This window comes from Coenobita brevimanus, chromosome 107, assembly GCF_032717465.1.
Source record: "Coenobita brevimanus isolate Jiangsu-jjx chromosome 107, ASM3271746v2, whole genome shotgun sequence".
NCBI lineage: Eukaryota > Metazoa > Arthropoda > Malacostraca > Decapoda > Coenobitidae > Coenobita > Coenobita brevimanus.
Window position 1 is genome coordinate 26,885,580 of NC_137060.1, and position 18,288 is coordinate 26,903,867.

Consider the following 18,288-nt stretch of genomic DNA (forward strand, 5'->3'; position numbering starts at 1 on the left):
GGGGTGTGAGTTGGGAGCAGGGCAGTGAAATGGCGGGGTACAGGGCGACTTGGAGGCGATTTGTTTGTGGCCACCCCAAACGGGATTGAGGCGTCTGGCAATAGATAGATAGATAGAAAAAAATATTTTATGGTCAGCACATATAAATACACAAATAATGGATGTGGGATCATGAGGGCCGCTATATATTAAAATCTACATGAGTGAAGAACTGAAATATCAAATGGTCTGGCTGAATGGCCAAGAGATGCTCCCACATCATTAAATACAGACAGTGCATATACAGATGTCCTCGTTTAGCCACAGGCATGGCCTAAACTAACAGTATTCCCTTCATGCAACTGGTAATGAAAATTTTGTACCCTGACTAAGCTTTATATGAACACTATTCGGCTGACAGAACCGTAAAAAAATTAAAAAGGGGAGGGGGGGGAGGAGAGGGGCTGCATTATTTGACAATCCTTACTTATGAGGTATTAATCAGCTTCCTTGGTTACTTCGTTTACTTTCCTATCTCTTACAAAGACTTCAACATGCTTGCATGAGTCGGCCTTGGTCACCTAATGGCAACTCTCCATGCTACTTGATCTCCGGCAGTTTCCTTGTCCAGTCCCTTATCCCTGAGGTCTCACTATGACTTCATCCTAGGTCTCTTTTTTTTGTCTGCCTCTCACAGCTCTACCCTAAACAATCACAGCCCTCAGCCACCATCCTCTCCACATGTCCAAACCATCTCTATCTACCCGTCATCGCTACACCAATGCATTCAAATCCCATCCTTCATCTCAACCCTCCAACTGCAGTCCTAACACCCCTCCCAAGGCCTGTCATTCAATGATGCACTATATATACAAATCTAATCGGTTGTCATTTGTGTGTGGTTAAGCCTACGAACATCCTCATCCTTCACTACCCAGGTCTCACTAATATACAGTATTACACTCCAAACAAATGCCACATACAAAGATCCCTTTGCACTGAGGAAGAGCCCTCTCAATATCAGAAGGCAACAGCTCTCTGAACTTCCTCCAACCACTCCTTACCCTAGCCACAGAGTCAACACCAGCCCCACCTCCTGCGCATATCTAAAAAATAAAAAAATAAAAAAATCCACACACACACAACTCACCATCAAAATCAATCCTTTCATGTCTGATTCTCCATATGCTCTCCCCACACACACACCAAATCACCATTTTTCACAGTCTACCTCTAATACCACTAGCTACATCTCATGCACCCTCTTAACAAACACTGAACAATATGCATTTACTCCCCACATCCCTGTCGGCAAACCACACATGGCCACACTCCCTCTGCTCTGGCAGTAGGCTACTGCCACCAGCCCTAGATACCATCACCCTTGGTTACTAGTCATATCAACCCTCCAATCTGACAACACACTGCCATCAACTAAGACAAGGGAACAGGGATCAATCAGGTTTGAAAACATTCTATAACAGTTAAATTTAACAGACAATGGAGAAGGTTGCCTTCAAGAGGTGGCACAGTCTCCTTGGTTATGGTTACTAGTCATATCAATGTGGTATAGAAATAGACTTTACAGGTACAGGAGACTTGCTTTCAACAGTCTCCTTGTACTAGTTCCTCAGGTGGTAAGTGATTGTGATCATCTACTTATATATATATATATATATATATATATATATATATATATATATATATATATATATATATATATATATATATACTGTATATATACAGAACAACTTCAGATTCAAAGTTCTTGCATCCAAACTATTTGAACTTTTGACAAATTTGAACTTTTAACAAAGCATTGCTGTGGCTGTCCTTATTCTCATGGTTTAGACATGCTTTTGACACAAGCATTGTTGTTTGATCTAACTAGCTGGCTTCAGGCATCCTATTTTCCAATGTTAACACTACCATTTAGCTCATCTCTTAACTCAAGGTAATAATTATCAGTACAATTATAGCTAAAATCCTTGAAGTATGTTTCACATTTCTCTTTCCTCATCTTATGTATGTCCCCTTGTTCTAAAATGCTTTACAATTGTATTCATAATTAACATCCACCATTAAGTTGTAAGGGACAATAAGTTTGCATTCATTTTATGTAAAAACTACAGTACTGTATATGATTATTGACATCTTTCAGCAACTCACTTGTAGTGCTGCCTACTTCTTCCTTCATCTTTATCATTCTTTTTCTGTCTGTCCTCCTCCCTTCCTATTTCTCCCATCTTTGCTGTCACTCTTCTTTCCTCTTCAGGCGGCTTTACACTGAGTAACAAGCCTAATGGTTTCCAGCAAGCCAGGAAACCATTTACAAAGCTAGATACTAACCATATAACCAATCCATGCGCGTTCCTTACATGTCACCAAGTGGGTTGGCAGAGCCTTCGTACCCCTCCCCATAAAACAACTAACTCACATTCAAACAGCCACACCTTACAGGATTATGATGTCTGGCTATGGACAGATATAGCCCATCATCTTGCACTGCGTAGCGGGTTACCAGCCGATTTATGTGGTGTGATACTACACTTTTCTTCAAGTGTTGTGCAATGCTCACAGAATGCTTAGTTAATTTTATGTATTATGGTAATGTACATTTACTGCAAGTCTCCATTTTTGTAATCTTGCAGAAATATTGAAATTTTCAATAGTGATGCAGTATGTGTGTACACTGTGCTGGTGTGAAACAACTGTAAAAAAATGATGGAGGTTTATATCTACTAGACTGCACAGTAGTTTTACAATGATGCAAGCCATCTTTAAAAAAAAAAAAAAAAAAAAAAAAAAAAAAAAAAAATGGCTGCCAACCAACAATCATGCTAATTTCAATAGTGAGTAAAATTACTTGACGTCTGCAAGTGCTGTTCCATGGTGCTGCCTGGTTATGGAATATTTACAATAATTTCACCTGACGAACTTAAAATCTTATCACACTGTCTTGTCATGGAATATACTGTCATGTTTAACACCACCACAACCTTTGAAAATACGTCCAAGTTCTTTAGTTTCTGTCAGTACAAAACTATCTTCACTTTTTGGTCCTAAATGGCTGTCTTCATCACTACAATTGGTTCTCACACACACACACACAAACACACTATGTAGTTGCTGCTGCATTGTTATGTTGCATACTGTTTTTCTTCCACTGCAAAGCTAATCAGTAGAGCTAGGACACCTTTTTGAAGCCACAATTATGGTGGAATCTGAATACAATAAAACTGATTCAAAGAATCCAGAGCTTCTTAACCACAAGGAGGAAAGGCAATGTTTATTATGGGTGACCAGACACTTTACAGTGGGGTCATTAGTACTGGTTAAATGTAGCTGTCAATTTTAAATGCTGGTCTCCAGTAATTTGAGCTTATTATGGGAAATAAAAATTTATTATAGTATTCAAACTTTTCAGGTTGTTCTGTGGTATTACCTACTTCTTCCTTCAACTCTATTATTGTTTGTACTTTGTCCCCTCTCCCTTCTCCTTTTCCTTCCTATCACATTTTATTTCTCTTCTTTCCACTTCAGGAGGTTCTACAGTGGGTGACATGCCCAACGGTTTCCTGCAACCCAGGAAACCATTTATACCGCTCGGTGGTAATCATATAACAAAACAGGATGATAAGAAGCCTCCTATGGTGCCCATGTTAACTGAGTGGAGATGCAACTGCAGTATCCATCCAGGAACCAATCCTCCACACTATTTCCCACACCTTGGTATTGCAAGGCACTGTCAGCTGCAAGGGAACATTGGTTCACTGCGTGAGGTGGCCCTGCAAGGGGCTGTCACTTGCCTGTGCTTGATGTGTCTGCTTGGCCAGACAGACTGGGGCTGATCAACAACTACCGTGCCAGTAGTCCCTCAATTCACAATCCCATTAAACAAAACGTCCCTCAATTCTCTCCCTATCTTCCCTAATGATAATGGTGGACTACAGGAGTTTCCTTCATTACTAGTTATTAACTCACTTCATAGGCACTAGATGGGGTTGCCTTCATGAGTCTCCTTAGCTACTAGTCATATACCTCCCTATCCTCAAAAGGATAATGGCGGACTACATGTGAAAGGCAAATTCAGTCTGCAGACTACCATGTTTATGTTCTGGTGAGCTTGGGGATAATTCAGCACTTCTACATGGCTGGCATATAAACAAGTCTGGGGACAAAATGAGTAAACTGCTTGGATCTGAAAAAAAGTAAACGAAGACATTCGTTGTGTACAGCTATAAATCTTTCACTAACTTTCCACATCACAGTACAAATGAGGACTCTGTATATACAGCTATAGTTTTCACCTGAGGCTGGCCAAGATTTATCCTTTAGCAGCTTAATTTAGAGAAAGAAAAAAAAAAAATAGCAAAGGCTCTACGTCCTTTCCATGTACTTTGTGACTAGCATCACTAATTTTAATCTACAGTCATAGCTAAGTACTTAAGATTCAAATACGTTAATTTTAGCCCACGGTAGAAAAAAAAAAATGCAGTTTTAACACATTACCATTTTTCTTCAAACATAGGGTATTTTCCATTATACAGCTGCATTGATCTTGCTCTCTTGATACCATCTTCAACCATCTTGTTATAAGTCATCTCACCTCCTGCAGATACAGAAAGACATTACTTTTTTTTTCATCTGATGGAACTGAACCACTCCCAAAACAAATACTTAAACTGTGGCAGCAGAGGCACCAGGCACCTAAACAGTGTATCACCAGAAACCTCACCCCACCCGACCACCACCCTAATCCACTGGACCACCAGGCACCCAAACTCTCTAGATCACCAGGCACTTATACACAGTAACCTAATCTAAACACACTAACACCTACATTCAAACACCTGTCATGTGGATCATCTCAACACAGGATCAGAAATACAAATTCCATACCTAAAAAAGGACCTAATATTCCAAAGCACATCTAGCTCGACCACCATGTATATACAGTAAATAACAGACAGCAGCAAACACACCCACTTAAAATTCAAACATTAGCAATTGGGAGCACCTTGACGACGACGATGGCCAAATTTCTCTGGTACGGTAGCTGCAGTGGTGACAGCTCAGTACAGCTAAATGCACTGACGCCAGAATGGGTGGTCACAAGTTTGCCTCCGTCTTTTTGCCCATGTTGCCCTCCCCCACCTCACACTCCTGAAAAAGAATAAGACTACACTAAACACTCATCAACCATAGAATGTCCATGAAAATAAAAGCCAAACTCTGCACCCCAAACCTGTGCTCTCCACCGACCCCAATTCTTTTCAGCTTTTACAATTTTAATTATCTGAGAAAACTTTAGAAATGCTCAGGAGTATTTACAATATAAATTTAAATAATCGCCATAATCATAAAAGCAATTTGGAGGAAGAAAACGAAAAAACAGCTTACCGGTACCAAAAGTACCAACACCCTTCACCACTCCCAACTCCCGCTAGACTGACCACAGCCAGCAAGTTCTCCCTCTCCCCCAAATTCCTTCCTCCCACTTGTTCCCTCCCCAGACTAGTTTCCTCCCCCTCCATTAACTAGCCTGTTTCCACCACCTCCCTCTCGTCATTCCCCTTCTTCCTCCTCCCCTCCACCTCCTCTATCTTCCTTTTGCTCCTTTCATTTCCCCTCTTTGTCTTTACACCTCTTCCTCCTCTATGAAAAGCATGTTTCCTCCATCCTCCCATTCCTCCTCCCTCCCCTCCACCCCCCCTTTCTACTCCCCTCCACTCCCTCCCTCCTCCCTCTCCTTTAATCCTGCTTCCCCCCATTTTCGTTCTCCCATTCTCTCTGACATCCTAGAATATTCGAAATTTGGGGGCCATATATATATTACACACACACACACACACACACACACACACACACACACACTGAAAAAAGTATCAGAGGAAATCTGTAGTAAAGACATAGAGGAACACAAAAGGTTAGGGAAATACGAGAAAAGCAAGACAAGACCTCTAAAGGTGACTTTCCAGAGTGTAAACACTGTGGAGGAGATACTAAAAAATGCAAAGAATCTTATGGAAAAAGATGAGTTCAAAAATGTATGGATAAAAAGATGTCTAACACAAGAGGAACAGGAATTACTGAAAGAGAAAAGGGAGGAAGCAAAAACAAAAAATGAGGGAAGATCAGAAGAGGACAAGAAGAAATTTTTTTTACAAAGTAATAGGATTGCAGGTACGAAAGTGGTACACAAACAGGATGGAAGAAAAAGGAGGAAGTTAGTCGAACCATGTCATGACAAGTATATAAACAAGATGATAAAGTTGATGTACTCAAATGTGGATGGAATGGTATCTAAATTACTAGAGATGAATGATTATGTCAGAGAAAATGAACCACAAATAATATGCCTAACTGAGACAAAATTAACACCAAAGATATCCAATGACATACTAAACTTAGAGGAATACTATATATGGAGAAGAGACAGAAATTTAAAAAAAAGGAGGAGGAATTATAATATTAACTAAGAAAAATCTAAAAGTCAAGGAAATAAACCTAGATATACCATCACAAGTAGAACTGATTGCAGTAGAGATCGACACATCTGAAGGTAAAGTAATTGTAGCCAATTTGTATATGCCACCCAGATCAAACACATGGGAAAGAGACGAATATGAGGACCTGGCAGAGAGTACAATTCAGAGTATAAGATCCTTGCTACATAAAATGGAAGAGAAATCGGAAAGAATTATACTAACTGGGGATTTCAATACAAATATAAATTGGAATACTCTAGATATAAATAGCCAAGAAAGCTGTTGGGACCAAAAGCTCCTGGATCTCGTACAAGAGTTTTTCTCAACGCAACATGTGAGGGAAACCACTAGAAAAAGAGGACTTGATGTACCTTCAGTAATAGATCTAATATTTACTAGGCAAGAAAATGACATTGACAGTTTAATATATCACCCTCCACTCGGCAAAAGCGATCATGCAGTACTAAATTATAACTTCAGGATAGCATATGACATAGTAAACAGCAATGACAGTTACAAAAAGAGACTAAACTATAAAAAGGGAAATTATCAAGACCTAAAGAAGTATTTCTTAGAAGTTGATTGGGAAAATGAGCTTAGAGGACAAGATTTAAATGCTGTATATAAAAAATTTTGTGAATTTTATGAAATAGGAGTCCAGAAGTACATCCCACAGCACAAAGAAGCAGATAAGAAAATACAGAAATGGTTCAATACAGAATGTAAAAAATCAAAAGAAAGAAGAGATTTTTTGTGGAATAGATACAGAAGACACAATAGTGAAAGGGCGTACAATAATTACAAACAGGCAAGAAACGACTATACAAGAATAAGGAGGGAAGCCCAAAAACAGTTTGAGGAGGATATAATAAATAAAAGTAGTGATCAACCAAAGCTGTTTTACAGCTATATCAGAAGCAAAACCAAAGTAAAAGATATAATACAATCCATCACGGACGAGGGAATCACATACACAAGAGAAAGATATATGTGAAGCACTAAATAAGAATTTCCAATTAGTTTTTACAGAAGAAATAAATTTTGAGAGGGAATATGTGGAACACACATGTCCACACATACTACCAGATATACAAATAGCAGAAAAAGTAATACAAGAGGAGTTAAGTAGATTAGACAGAGGAAAAGCAAGTGGTCCTGATGAAATTTCATGTTGGGTGTTACGAGAATGTGCAAAGGAGTTAAGTAAACCATTATTTTTAATTTTCAAGAAATCCTTGAGTCAAGGGAAACAACCTGATATTTGGAAAAAAGCAAATATAGTCCCCTTATTCAAGAAAGGAAATAGACAAAATCCTCTCAACTACCGACCAGTATCACTGACCAGTGTTGTAAGCAAGGTATTAGAAAAACTTACAAGAAAAGCTTGGGTAAATCATTTAGAAGAACACAGTATGATAACAGAAAGACAGTTTGGTTTCAGAAAAGGAAAATCATGTGTTACTAATCTGTTGAGCTACTATGACAGAGTAACAAACACAATACAGGAAAGGGAAGGATGGGTGGACAGTATCTATTTAGATTTCAAGAAAGCTTTTGACACAGTACCACACCAAAGACTTTTATGGAAGCTGTACCATCAAGGAGGAATTCGAGGCAAACTGTTTTGTTGGATGCAAGACTTTCTCATAAAAAGAGAAATGAGGACAGTACTAAGAGGAAACTACTCATCATGGAAAGAAGTGACTAGTGGAGTACCACAGGGTTCGATGCTGGCACCAATCATGTTTCTAGTGTACATAAATGATATAAACAGTAACACTGGAAATGAGAGCTATCTGAATATGTTTGCAGATGATGCAAAAATACAAAGGAGAATTACTAGCACAGACTCTTGTAGGGAGCTACAAGAAGAATTAAATAAACTTCATGAATGGAGTAGTACATGGCAAATGGAATTCAATGTGGACAAGTGTCACTTAATCAAGTTTGGTAAAAGTGGAAAAAGACCTGATTGGGATTATAAGTTAGGAAATAAAACCCTATACACATCAGAAAGAGAGAAAGACCTAGGTGTGATTATCAATAACAGACTATCTCCGGCTGACCACATCAGCGAGAAGGTACCGTACGGAACATGTATACACTGCTTGCAAATATGAGAATAGCATTCACATACATAAATGAAGACATGCTAAGAAGGATTATAACATCATTCATTAGACCAACCCTGGAATATGCATCAATAGTCTGGAGTCCTCATCTCAAAAAGCATATAGACAAGATTGAAAAAGTTCAAAGGGCCGCTACAAGATGGATACCAAGCTTAAGGGACCTAAGCTACGAAGAAAGACTAAATAAACTGAATCTACCAACACTACAGGAGAGAAGGAAAAGAGGTGACATGATAATGCTATATAAGTGCATATCAGGAAAGGAGAAAATAGACATAAATGATTACTTAACATATGGAGAAGCATCAGCAAGAGGACACTGCAAAAAACTGCATAAGAAGAGAGGTGATAAAGACGTAAGGAAATTCAGTTTCCCAAACAGAGCAATTGATCAATGGAATGCACTACCGAATGAAATAGTGTGTGCCAAAACAATTCACAAATTTAAGGATATGTACGATAAATATGGTCTAAGACACGGGACAATATGAGCTTGACTCATTCCTGTAAAGATACAATTAGGTAAGAACAATTAGGTAAGAACACACACACACACACACACACACACACACACACACACACACACTATCTATAGGATGATGATGATGATTACACCAATTTTAATGGTTTTATGATCAGCCAGAATTACCATTACCACAATTACCACCAAGAACCACCATCATTACCACTATTACCCATTACAACTACCACCACCAACAACCACCACAACCACCAACAACTACCATCATTACAACCATCCCCAACTACCACCATTACAACCATCACTACCAACTACGACCACTACAACCACCACCAACTAGGCCTACCACTAATAAAACCATGACCTCCACCAACTACCACCATTACAACCATGACCACCACCACCACCAACTACCATCATTACCAAAACGACCAACCACAACTATCAACTCCCACCATTAACATCACCACCAACTACCACCATTACCATCACCACCAACTATCAACATCATCATATCACCACCACCAACTACCACCACCACCATCAGCAACTACCAACAACAACAACCAACTGCCACTTACTACCACCATCAACTACCACAATTACTGTCATCACCACCAATTAAAACCATTACTACCACCACCACCAACTTACCATTACCAGAACCACAACCACCAACAACCAGCACCACTACCACCAACTACCAGCACCACAACCACCAATTACCACCATCAGCACCCCCACCAACCATCACCATGATCACCACCACCAACTACAGACCCCCCCAGGAGAGGAATCACACCAACCGCGAGCCGATACATATCTAGCGCGGCTCGGAACATGAGCTTGACCTTGACCTACTTTCACCAATTTCGAACTCGTAATATATTTTCATCCCTACTACACACCTGTAAAATTTTGTGATGATACCTTGAGCGACTGCGAAGTTATCTGGCTAACAGACACAAAGACCTTGACCTACTCTCACCAATTTCGAACTCGTAGGAGATTTTCATCCTTACTACAAACCTGTAAAATTTTTTAACGATCTCGAGCGGTTGCGAAGTTAATCGTGCTAACAGATACACACACGGACTGACAAACTGAAAACAATACCAGCTTCGCTATCGCGACTGGTATCAATGACCACACTTAAAAGCAATTACCATCACCACAATCCTCTACCACTATAACCATCAACGACTAGCCTACCTTTACTTCTACCACCATTGTCAGTACCAGCCACCGCAATAATGGGGGGTTTCATTAAGAGTTGGAAGGGCAGCATTTCATGCCAGTTTACCACATTCATTGCACTTTTCTTCACTCCTGTATGAATTAGTAAGTGCTGGGTGGTTTCTCTCTCTCTATACCAAACAGCTCAAGTAAAAAACCTCGGAAGGCTTGTTGGGGGCAACAGTATAAGCCAAAACGTGTCTTGGGAGCTGTTTAGGCTGTTACTTGGGCCATGGTCTGCTAAGGACGACACTAGGAAGTTAGGAACGACAGTAAAAACGTCCGGAAAGGTGCTTTTGGTTTGGAGCTCGATTGTAAAAACGGCCATGTGTGTGTTATGGTGCAAACTGTCTACATTAAAACATCAAGGTGTAATAAGTATAATAAATCGCTGCGGAAGAGGTGCTACGAAGTAACCTATATCACATACAAGTAGACTACAACCCCTAGTACATGTTCACGGTTCTTTAAATGGCCGGAGTTAAGAAGCTGGGAAAAAATATACCGAAATCAAACCATCATTATTTAATAACTCAGTCTACTCACCACATATCCATACTTACTCTGACACCTGAGGATTATTTAGGTGCAAAAGAAGAATGGGCGATTTTAAGGAGCAGAACACTACTTACACACCACAACTTCCACAAGAACAAGACTCGGTGGGGGAATCCGAATGAGTGGGTGTATTCCTCCGAGACTCTGAGTCCGCTACCCAAAGTAGTGCCTCTTCTTTAACGATTTTGCCTATAACGGCTTGTCATTCTATCGTATGTAACTTAAATATTTCTTTCTTCTAACTGCACTAATTACATAGATAATATACACAGTAATAATAAAATGTATTAACAAACACAATTACGTACGGGAAGGATGCTACCTAAGCAGGTTCATGCCTGAGTCTTCGGCAGAAATATTTGTGCCATACACAGTTAATACCTAACTCTGACTATTACCACATATTGACAAATATCCATACTTAATCTCTAACGTCAATAAATTATGTAAAAGCAGAAGACACGACCATTTTAAGCAGAAAAACACACAAAAACAAAACTACACGCGAACCAGGGAGCCAGTAGGTAGCATCACTTTCTGCAGTACGTGCAAGACGTTGCAGTTTCTTTTCTGTTTTATTTTTTCCGATATAGCGTTAATAATGCCTAATACGTTATTTCTGCAACCTGTATTCATATTTATAAAAAAAAAAAAGATAAATAGAAAGGCGCAAGGGCGGCTACACTGCCTAGATTTTCGTTCACTTGCAGATTATTTGCCGCAGCTCAGTGGCAGGAAAAGACTATGCTTCCGTTCTACATCTTTTCCACGGCACTTGTTCGTGACTATCACCATATTATGATCTTGATTTACTGTTACAAATTAGTATTCAAGATGGACTCGTGGTAGTTTTAGGCCAAGTTAGAGTGAAGTGAATAAAGAAAGTGCGTTGCTCTGCGGACTAGTGCGAGCGGGAACTTTTTTTTTTTTTCAAAGTCCCGAAAAATATCTTAATTACTAATTATTACGATCGTTTCACCTTTATTATAGTTACCCCTCAATGATTTGCTCTCTAACGAAGTCAATGGAGCGAAGTCCATTTTCTTCTAATCTTACCACATACTAGTTTATTCACACATTTATTCTTCTGTATAATAATGGACTGTTCTCTGTGTTTTGCAACTCCTCTTAGACGAGTGGACCGATTTCAATACTTTGAAGGAAAACTCCCAATTTCAGGGCCCAAGAATGTGAATACACTTTTTTTTGTTCCGAAATATAGAGTGACGGATCAAGCGAGCGTAAGCCGCCGTAGGGCTCGTTTGGAACAGGCTAATACGATTGTGAAAATTAATATTTTTACAATTTCCTCGTCAGACAGTTAGTCCTTGTGAATGGACTAATTTCGCTTGATTGGTTGTAATGTTCCTCTCTTCTCAGTTACCCCATATTTTCTCTCGCTCCTGACTGTTCTCTCGTGCATCGACATCGACCGCCACCAACCAAATCAATAATTCTCGTGTCTCCCATTTGTTTCATACCTAGGTATTCTGTTGAAAATTTCCATCATTTATAAATTTGTATACATACTAATCATGCATCAATACCATAATAAATACAATTTGGAATGAGCTGATATTAAGAGAGGTCTCTCCCACTGTCAACAAACTGGCAACGTGACCAGCTTGGGGGGGTGTAGCAGCGTTCTTCCTCTTTCTTTAAAAATATTTCCCAGTTTTTATGAAAGTGACGTCCTATATACCTGATAAACAAGTAAAACGTGAGTACTCAACATCTAGTCTATGGGATAATGATAAACTCTCAAGATGTTAATATGAAATATGGCAAAACATAGGGTAAACAAATATAGTATTAACAACGTCCATGGCCGTCACATGTAAACAAACGTCAGCTTGTCCAGAACACAGGTCACGCGTCAAGTTAATTCATATAAGTAACGCGTGAAGTTAATAATATTCTCTGGTGTTCCGGGTGTGTTCCCATGGCAATATGGCGTGATTTTCAATTATGTACCGAATATTTTTTCTTATTACAGCCTTGTTTGGCGGCATTTTTAAGTCTATGCACACGTTTTCACAAAAGGTAGAAAGGAACAGCAAATGCATAGCGTACTTACTTTAACCCATCTGTACTGTGTCGGGGATCGAACTCCGGAACTTGACCCACATGACAGCTTCCCACTGCGACACGGTACACTGGCTCGTCCAGGTGTGCTGTGGACGATATTAACATGTGATACATGACTGAGTCGTGTCAGAGAGCTACCTTTACCCTTTATCAGATTCGACCCATGTATCCCCAGGCCTTTTGTGTAGGCACTATGTACAATTAATTTTTCCTTTATATTTTCTCTGCTTCCCAAACTCAGTACTTCATCTTCCACATCATTACAAGAATTTCTATTTCAGTCCTAACGCCACACAGTTCTCTAGCCCCGTTTCCTTTCCACCACACATTCTGTAATTTCTTCCCTGCTTAAGTCTCTTCTTGGTTACCTGTAATATTCCCTCAATCATCAAATGATCAGCAACTTTTTCAATGGACTCTCCTCCATGAAACTTTAGGTCGACAGTGGAGTTGGATGATTCTTTTGTTGCAAGTTGGTTGTGGGTAGATTAAGCAGCATTACCAGACACGGTACAGTGAAAAGCTGCCTCTTATATGATGGTCGGAGAATCAGCCCCCAATACAGTACTGTTGGATAAGTGACAGTTGGCTTTTCCAGTATAATAATTTTTTTTATAATACAGTAAATCAGTATACAGTGCACTCTCCTGAGAAATGTTGCTGGATGTTAGTTACCCTAGCATTTGAATACTTAAAATATCAGTGTCGTGTCTTCTACACACTATACAAGTAGGTTTTCAATGCTAGTGTGAAAGGGATACCAGTGCTCTAAGTTGGTACAATTGGAAACCAGTGAATACCAGATAAAAATTAAATTTATACTGTATTTTTAAATGGCAAGAGCACAGAAAATATTATTCTGGTTACACCAGATAATAAATTCATCTGAAGCAATTATGTAGCACCCCAACCCCAAAGAATTAAAGAATAACAGGAAATCAAGATTAAAGGATTTGATGTGTGAAAAATACTGAGCTACCATCTCTGCATCCCCCACTAACTCCATCTTTGTAATGGACAAACAGCAATTTCTTATTGGCTACTGGTGGAACAAGGGAGAAATGGAGTTCCCCCGAGCTAAGCCCTGTATTGGACTATATAGCCCCGCTAGGGTTACAGGAGCGAGCTACCACTCCCAGCACGGCAGCCCGGGCGAGGCTCGAACTCGCAATCCCTGGATTACGAGTCCAGCGCGCTACCACTGTGCTACCGCGCCCCCCTGGTGGAACAAGGGGTGAAAACAGAAAATTCCTCCTCCCAGGCTTTACAAGTACTGTAACATCGAAAGCAGTGTCACTGCCATCCCTAGTGAAAGGCACTGATACCATAGGACTCATGGGAATAAAAAGGATAGCTGATAAATTTGCATGTGGATTTCTAGCTGTAATAATTTAACGAATTTACAGATGAATGAAAGGGTACAGCCACTGTCATTCTACTGATAGCTTTTTGGATATTTTCACAATTGTTTAAGCTGCTTGTATTTCATGTGATAATATTACTTGGATAGTCAATGTCATATGCTTCATCATTCTTTTGTATTCCTACCAGATTGAAGATGTGCCCTACAACTGTAGAGCTAACACATTCATCACTGTCTAGCCACCCAGCTGCTCAGCATGAAGTAACGTGAGTGTGTCAAGTTATGAACCAGAGTGACTTGGTGCCTCCACTGCAGCATGGGTGTGAGGCACGATGGCACTGGAGCCAGCGGCACAAGAGTCCAGAGGTGCTGCTGTATGGCCGTACGGCACTTTTTCACCCCAATTGGTCACATGGTACAGCTGCAGTGCGGGGATCACACCAGCTTAATGGTGGAGTTTACTACTGGGAGGTGCAAGTATCACAACGACTCTTTGGAACAGCAGTCATGTTCGGGATATGCACAGCTTCTGCCCGTCTTCATGCCGACACCTTTGTGAGTCTGGTAGGTGAGGACCGGCATGGATGGGGGCTGTCACACAAGGGGCTGGTGTGGCATGCTGGGAAGAGCCACCGTTTCACATACCCATTCAGAGAGAATAGAGCCACCACCGTAGGTGTGCTGTTTGATGGTCAGCGTGGCACACTGGGATTCTACAAGGATGCTCGGTGGCTCGGCGTGGCCTTCACTGGACTGGACGCTATAACAGAGCCACTATACCCTGTCATTGCCTCTACTGCTGCCAAAACTGAACTCACACTTGGTGTCTCACGGAGGGCATGGGCTGGACTACAAGACCGTGCCCGCCACACCCTCCTGGCTGCACTACCAAATCCTCGCCTTGTCCATGCACTGCCCCTACCACCTGCTATCAGACACTACCTTGAAGATGATCTGCCACCCCCAGACTCTGGGGTCTCTGCCACAGTGCCACCACAAACACCAGCCCAGCTCTTTCTCACAACTGATGCTCTCTCAGGACACACAACAAACAATTCAATGCTACTCACTAAGAGGTAAGTAGAGTAATATATTGGACAAATTATTAGCATTCATTCCAAGCACTGTGGTCATGGTATCATGATCATGATGCTTGAAACACTTTTCCTAAGATAGTCCCTTGTAATAAAGGATGAAATTAACTATTTTTACCTAATAGCCTCTTCTGTACCCTCCTTCATAAAAAATTGTATACTGGTAAAGAATACCAGTGAACGGATGAAGTGATATGAATGCTAATTTATGGGTAACAGGCTGAAGTCATCTTGCCCAATGATTATACCCTAGGTCATTTGGAAATATACACAGGGTATCATATCGTATACAGTGTAAAAGTACAGTACGATATTTAATTTTCCCCAACTAATATTGTACCCTATCTGTTTTTCAGCCCTTTTCAGTTGTTAGTCAACACAGACAAGATGTGATGTGACAAGTCTTATCACACTTCAGTGACAACAGTTCAAAGAATGATGCTCAACACAAGCACTGCCCCACAACAGTGCTTCCCTACTTAACTACTAACTGTACTGTCTTGCAGTATCTAAAACAAAGCAGTTTGTTGTCTATAATAAGACCTTACTAGAAGCACACCATCTCTGCATTACCAATTCCCCTTAAATATCGTGGTAACAACTGTAAGATACTGCATCATAATGCAAATAAAAGCACTGACAGAAAACACAGCACAGTAACTATGAATCTACTGTATGTACATAAACAAAATGCCTGTCTCACTGCCATCCTCTGATAATAAAGAAGCCATCTACCACCACTATAATCATCAGGTTATTGCTTAATACTTAGTACTCTGGGGTGCCCAGTAACTTTTCTGTTAATCAGTGAAACACAGAACACAGTTTATGGTTACAAAGTAAGACTTCTACACTTGGTCAGCATCGAATAATTAAGCAGTCAACAGAAATGTGTTAAACATGTAAAAAATTCATTGCTTGCAAGGGTTTGCATCCAAGTTAAAACACTGTTTTACTGAACTGTACAGTTACCTCGATGCATGATCATCATGGCATACTATTTGTTTGAAACCCAATATTCTGCCTGGTGACATGTAATTATATTTTACTTACTGTCTAGCAAGAGACTACTTTTTTATTTGTCTAAAATTTGGTTTCAGAGTATTTTTGTTGTTGTTCCCTAATACTGTATAAAGAAACTTCCAAACATAGTGTATCCATGGAAAGCAACACTTTCTCTTAACTAATCTGCCCTGTCTATTACTTATCTCTATCAGTTTTCTTAGAGTCGGATGTTTTATTAACCACCAGTCATAACAGTATGGTTCCATTTTTCCAACATTCATTTTTCATTTTCTCAACTAAACTATTCTGAGTTCAAGTAATATCTGAGTGTATATGTCAGCTGCAAAGCTGCTTTCTTAACTCTATCTGCTCCTAACTGTCAATTATTTTCCTGATTCATTTCATCCTGCCAGCCGTATGCAAGAATTCATCCCGTCTTTATCCAACTCTTCTCTCACACACCATCCCTGGTTTATCATTATCTAATCCTGTGTTGCCCCATGAGGATCGTAGGTGCCCAGACCTAGGCAAGTTGGTCCTGACATTTAAGATGAGAGTGACTAGCCTCATTCATCCCTGAGTGGCATTACGTGAGCAGTAAACTCCAGCCACACCTTGGATATAGACCAGCAAAGGCTCAATCCGACTGGAGCGTCTTAATTACCCACTAAACTACCAGGCGCCATAATCTGGGTATATAGTTACCACCCAGGGAAGTAAATGGTTTCCTGGTGTACAGGAAACCATTTGACTTGTCACTCAAGGTAGAATCACCCACAGGCAGAAGGAAGAGGAAAGAATGAAGGAGACGAAGACAGAAGAGGGATAAGGAAGAGGAAAGATGGAAGGAAAAAAGACGAAAGAGCAAAAGAGGACAGAAGGAAAGATGGAAGGAAGAGAAGAAAGGGCAGTCACCCGAGAGCAGCGCTACATCAAGCGAGTGGATGGTAGGCGTTATCACCTTGAAAATCAAAGATACCTGATCTGTACTATCAATGGAGTAAGGTAAATGTGGTATTACAGGTACTGTATTACCAACCAAAGCAAGAGAATATTAAAGGTTGTTGTTGGTGGTGCTGTGGCCCCAGGCTCACCTGAAACAAACCCAGTGAACTGTAGGCTTAAGCTGCACTTTTGCAGTCCACCAGTTTCCTCTCAAGATAAGAAAGTAGTTGAGGGACATTTTTATAATCAGATAGTTGAGCTGCCTGATTGTAGCAATGCCACTGCATGAAAGCATCCCTTTCCAGCACCTGTATGTATGACAATGCTATTAAACAGAAGTTGAGCATTCAAAGCAGTATTCTTTCATTGTCTGCTCACAGGCACTAATGCATTATCAGTTTAACTTTGGCATGAATCAATGGATGCATTAGTATATGGGCTGAACTAGTAGACAACTGAGTGCCAATTTTAGCTAACTCTTTCAGTAAAATGACACCTTTTCCATTTTAATTTGACTATCACCAAATGACTATATGCAACATAGGAAAGACCTCATCATGAAGGGGTTAATGACAGTAAGGTTAAACCGACCCCTCCGTTTTGAAGTCTCCCATCCCTCAGCCATATAGGTTTATAATCATCTGTAGATAGTACAAATAAATTATAAACTACCTGTAAGATGTGTTGCCACACTGATGGAGTTAATTAGCAGCTCACCATTTGTTCTACTGTACTCAGGTATTATGTGACTCCATCCCCACTGATCACATATTGATATCCTTTCTACTGGTTTACTAGAACACGTCAGAATTGTAAAAATGTTCAAGTTGGCAGAAATACAGTTCAGTATTTGAAAAGATATATCGTACACCTAATGGTCCAGTGGTCTAAGCCACGTGATAGAATGATGATATGT

The 18,288-nt window shown here is 40.1% G+C and overlaps 1 protein-coding gene and 1 non-coding gene across 2 annotated transcripts; one reads left to right on the top strand and one right to left on the bottom strand.

The window, feature by feature from the left end:
- Positions 1-14,109: 14,109 nt before the first annotated feature.
- On the bottom strand, positions 14,110-14,181 carry TRNAT-CGU (transfer RNA threonine (anticodon CGU)). The gene has a single exon. It is a non-coding gene; the product is annotated as a tRNA-Thr (tRNA).
- A 429-nt stretch (positions 14,182-14,610) lies between these two features.
- LOC145416754 (SPRY domain-containing SOCS box protein 3-like) lies at positions 14,611-15,848 on the top strand. Its single transcript, XM_080285678.1, has 2 exons — positions 14,611-15,404; positions 15,779-15,848. The coding sequence occupies exons 1-2, from the start codon at positions 14,611-14,613 to the stop codon at positions 15,813-15,815; spliced, it is 831 nt and encodes a 276-aa protein (XP_080141804.1). The 3' UTR covers positions 15,816-15,848.
- Positions 15,849-18,288: the final 2,440 nt, after the last annotated feature.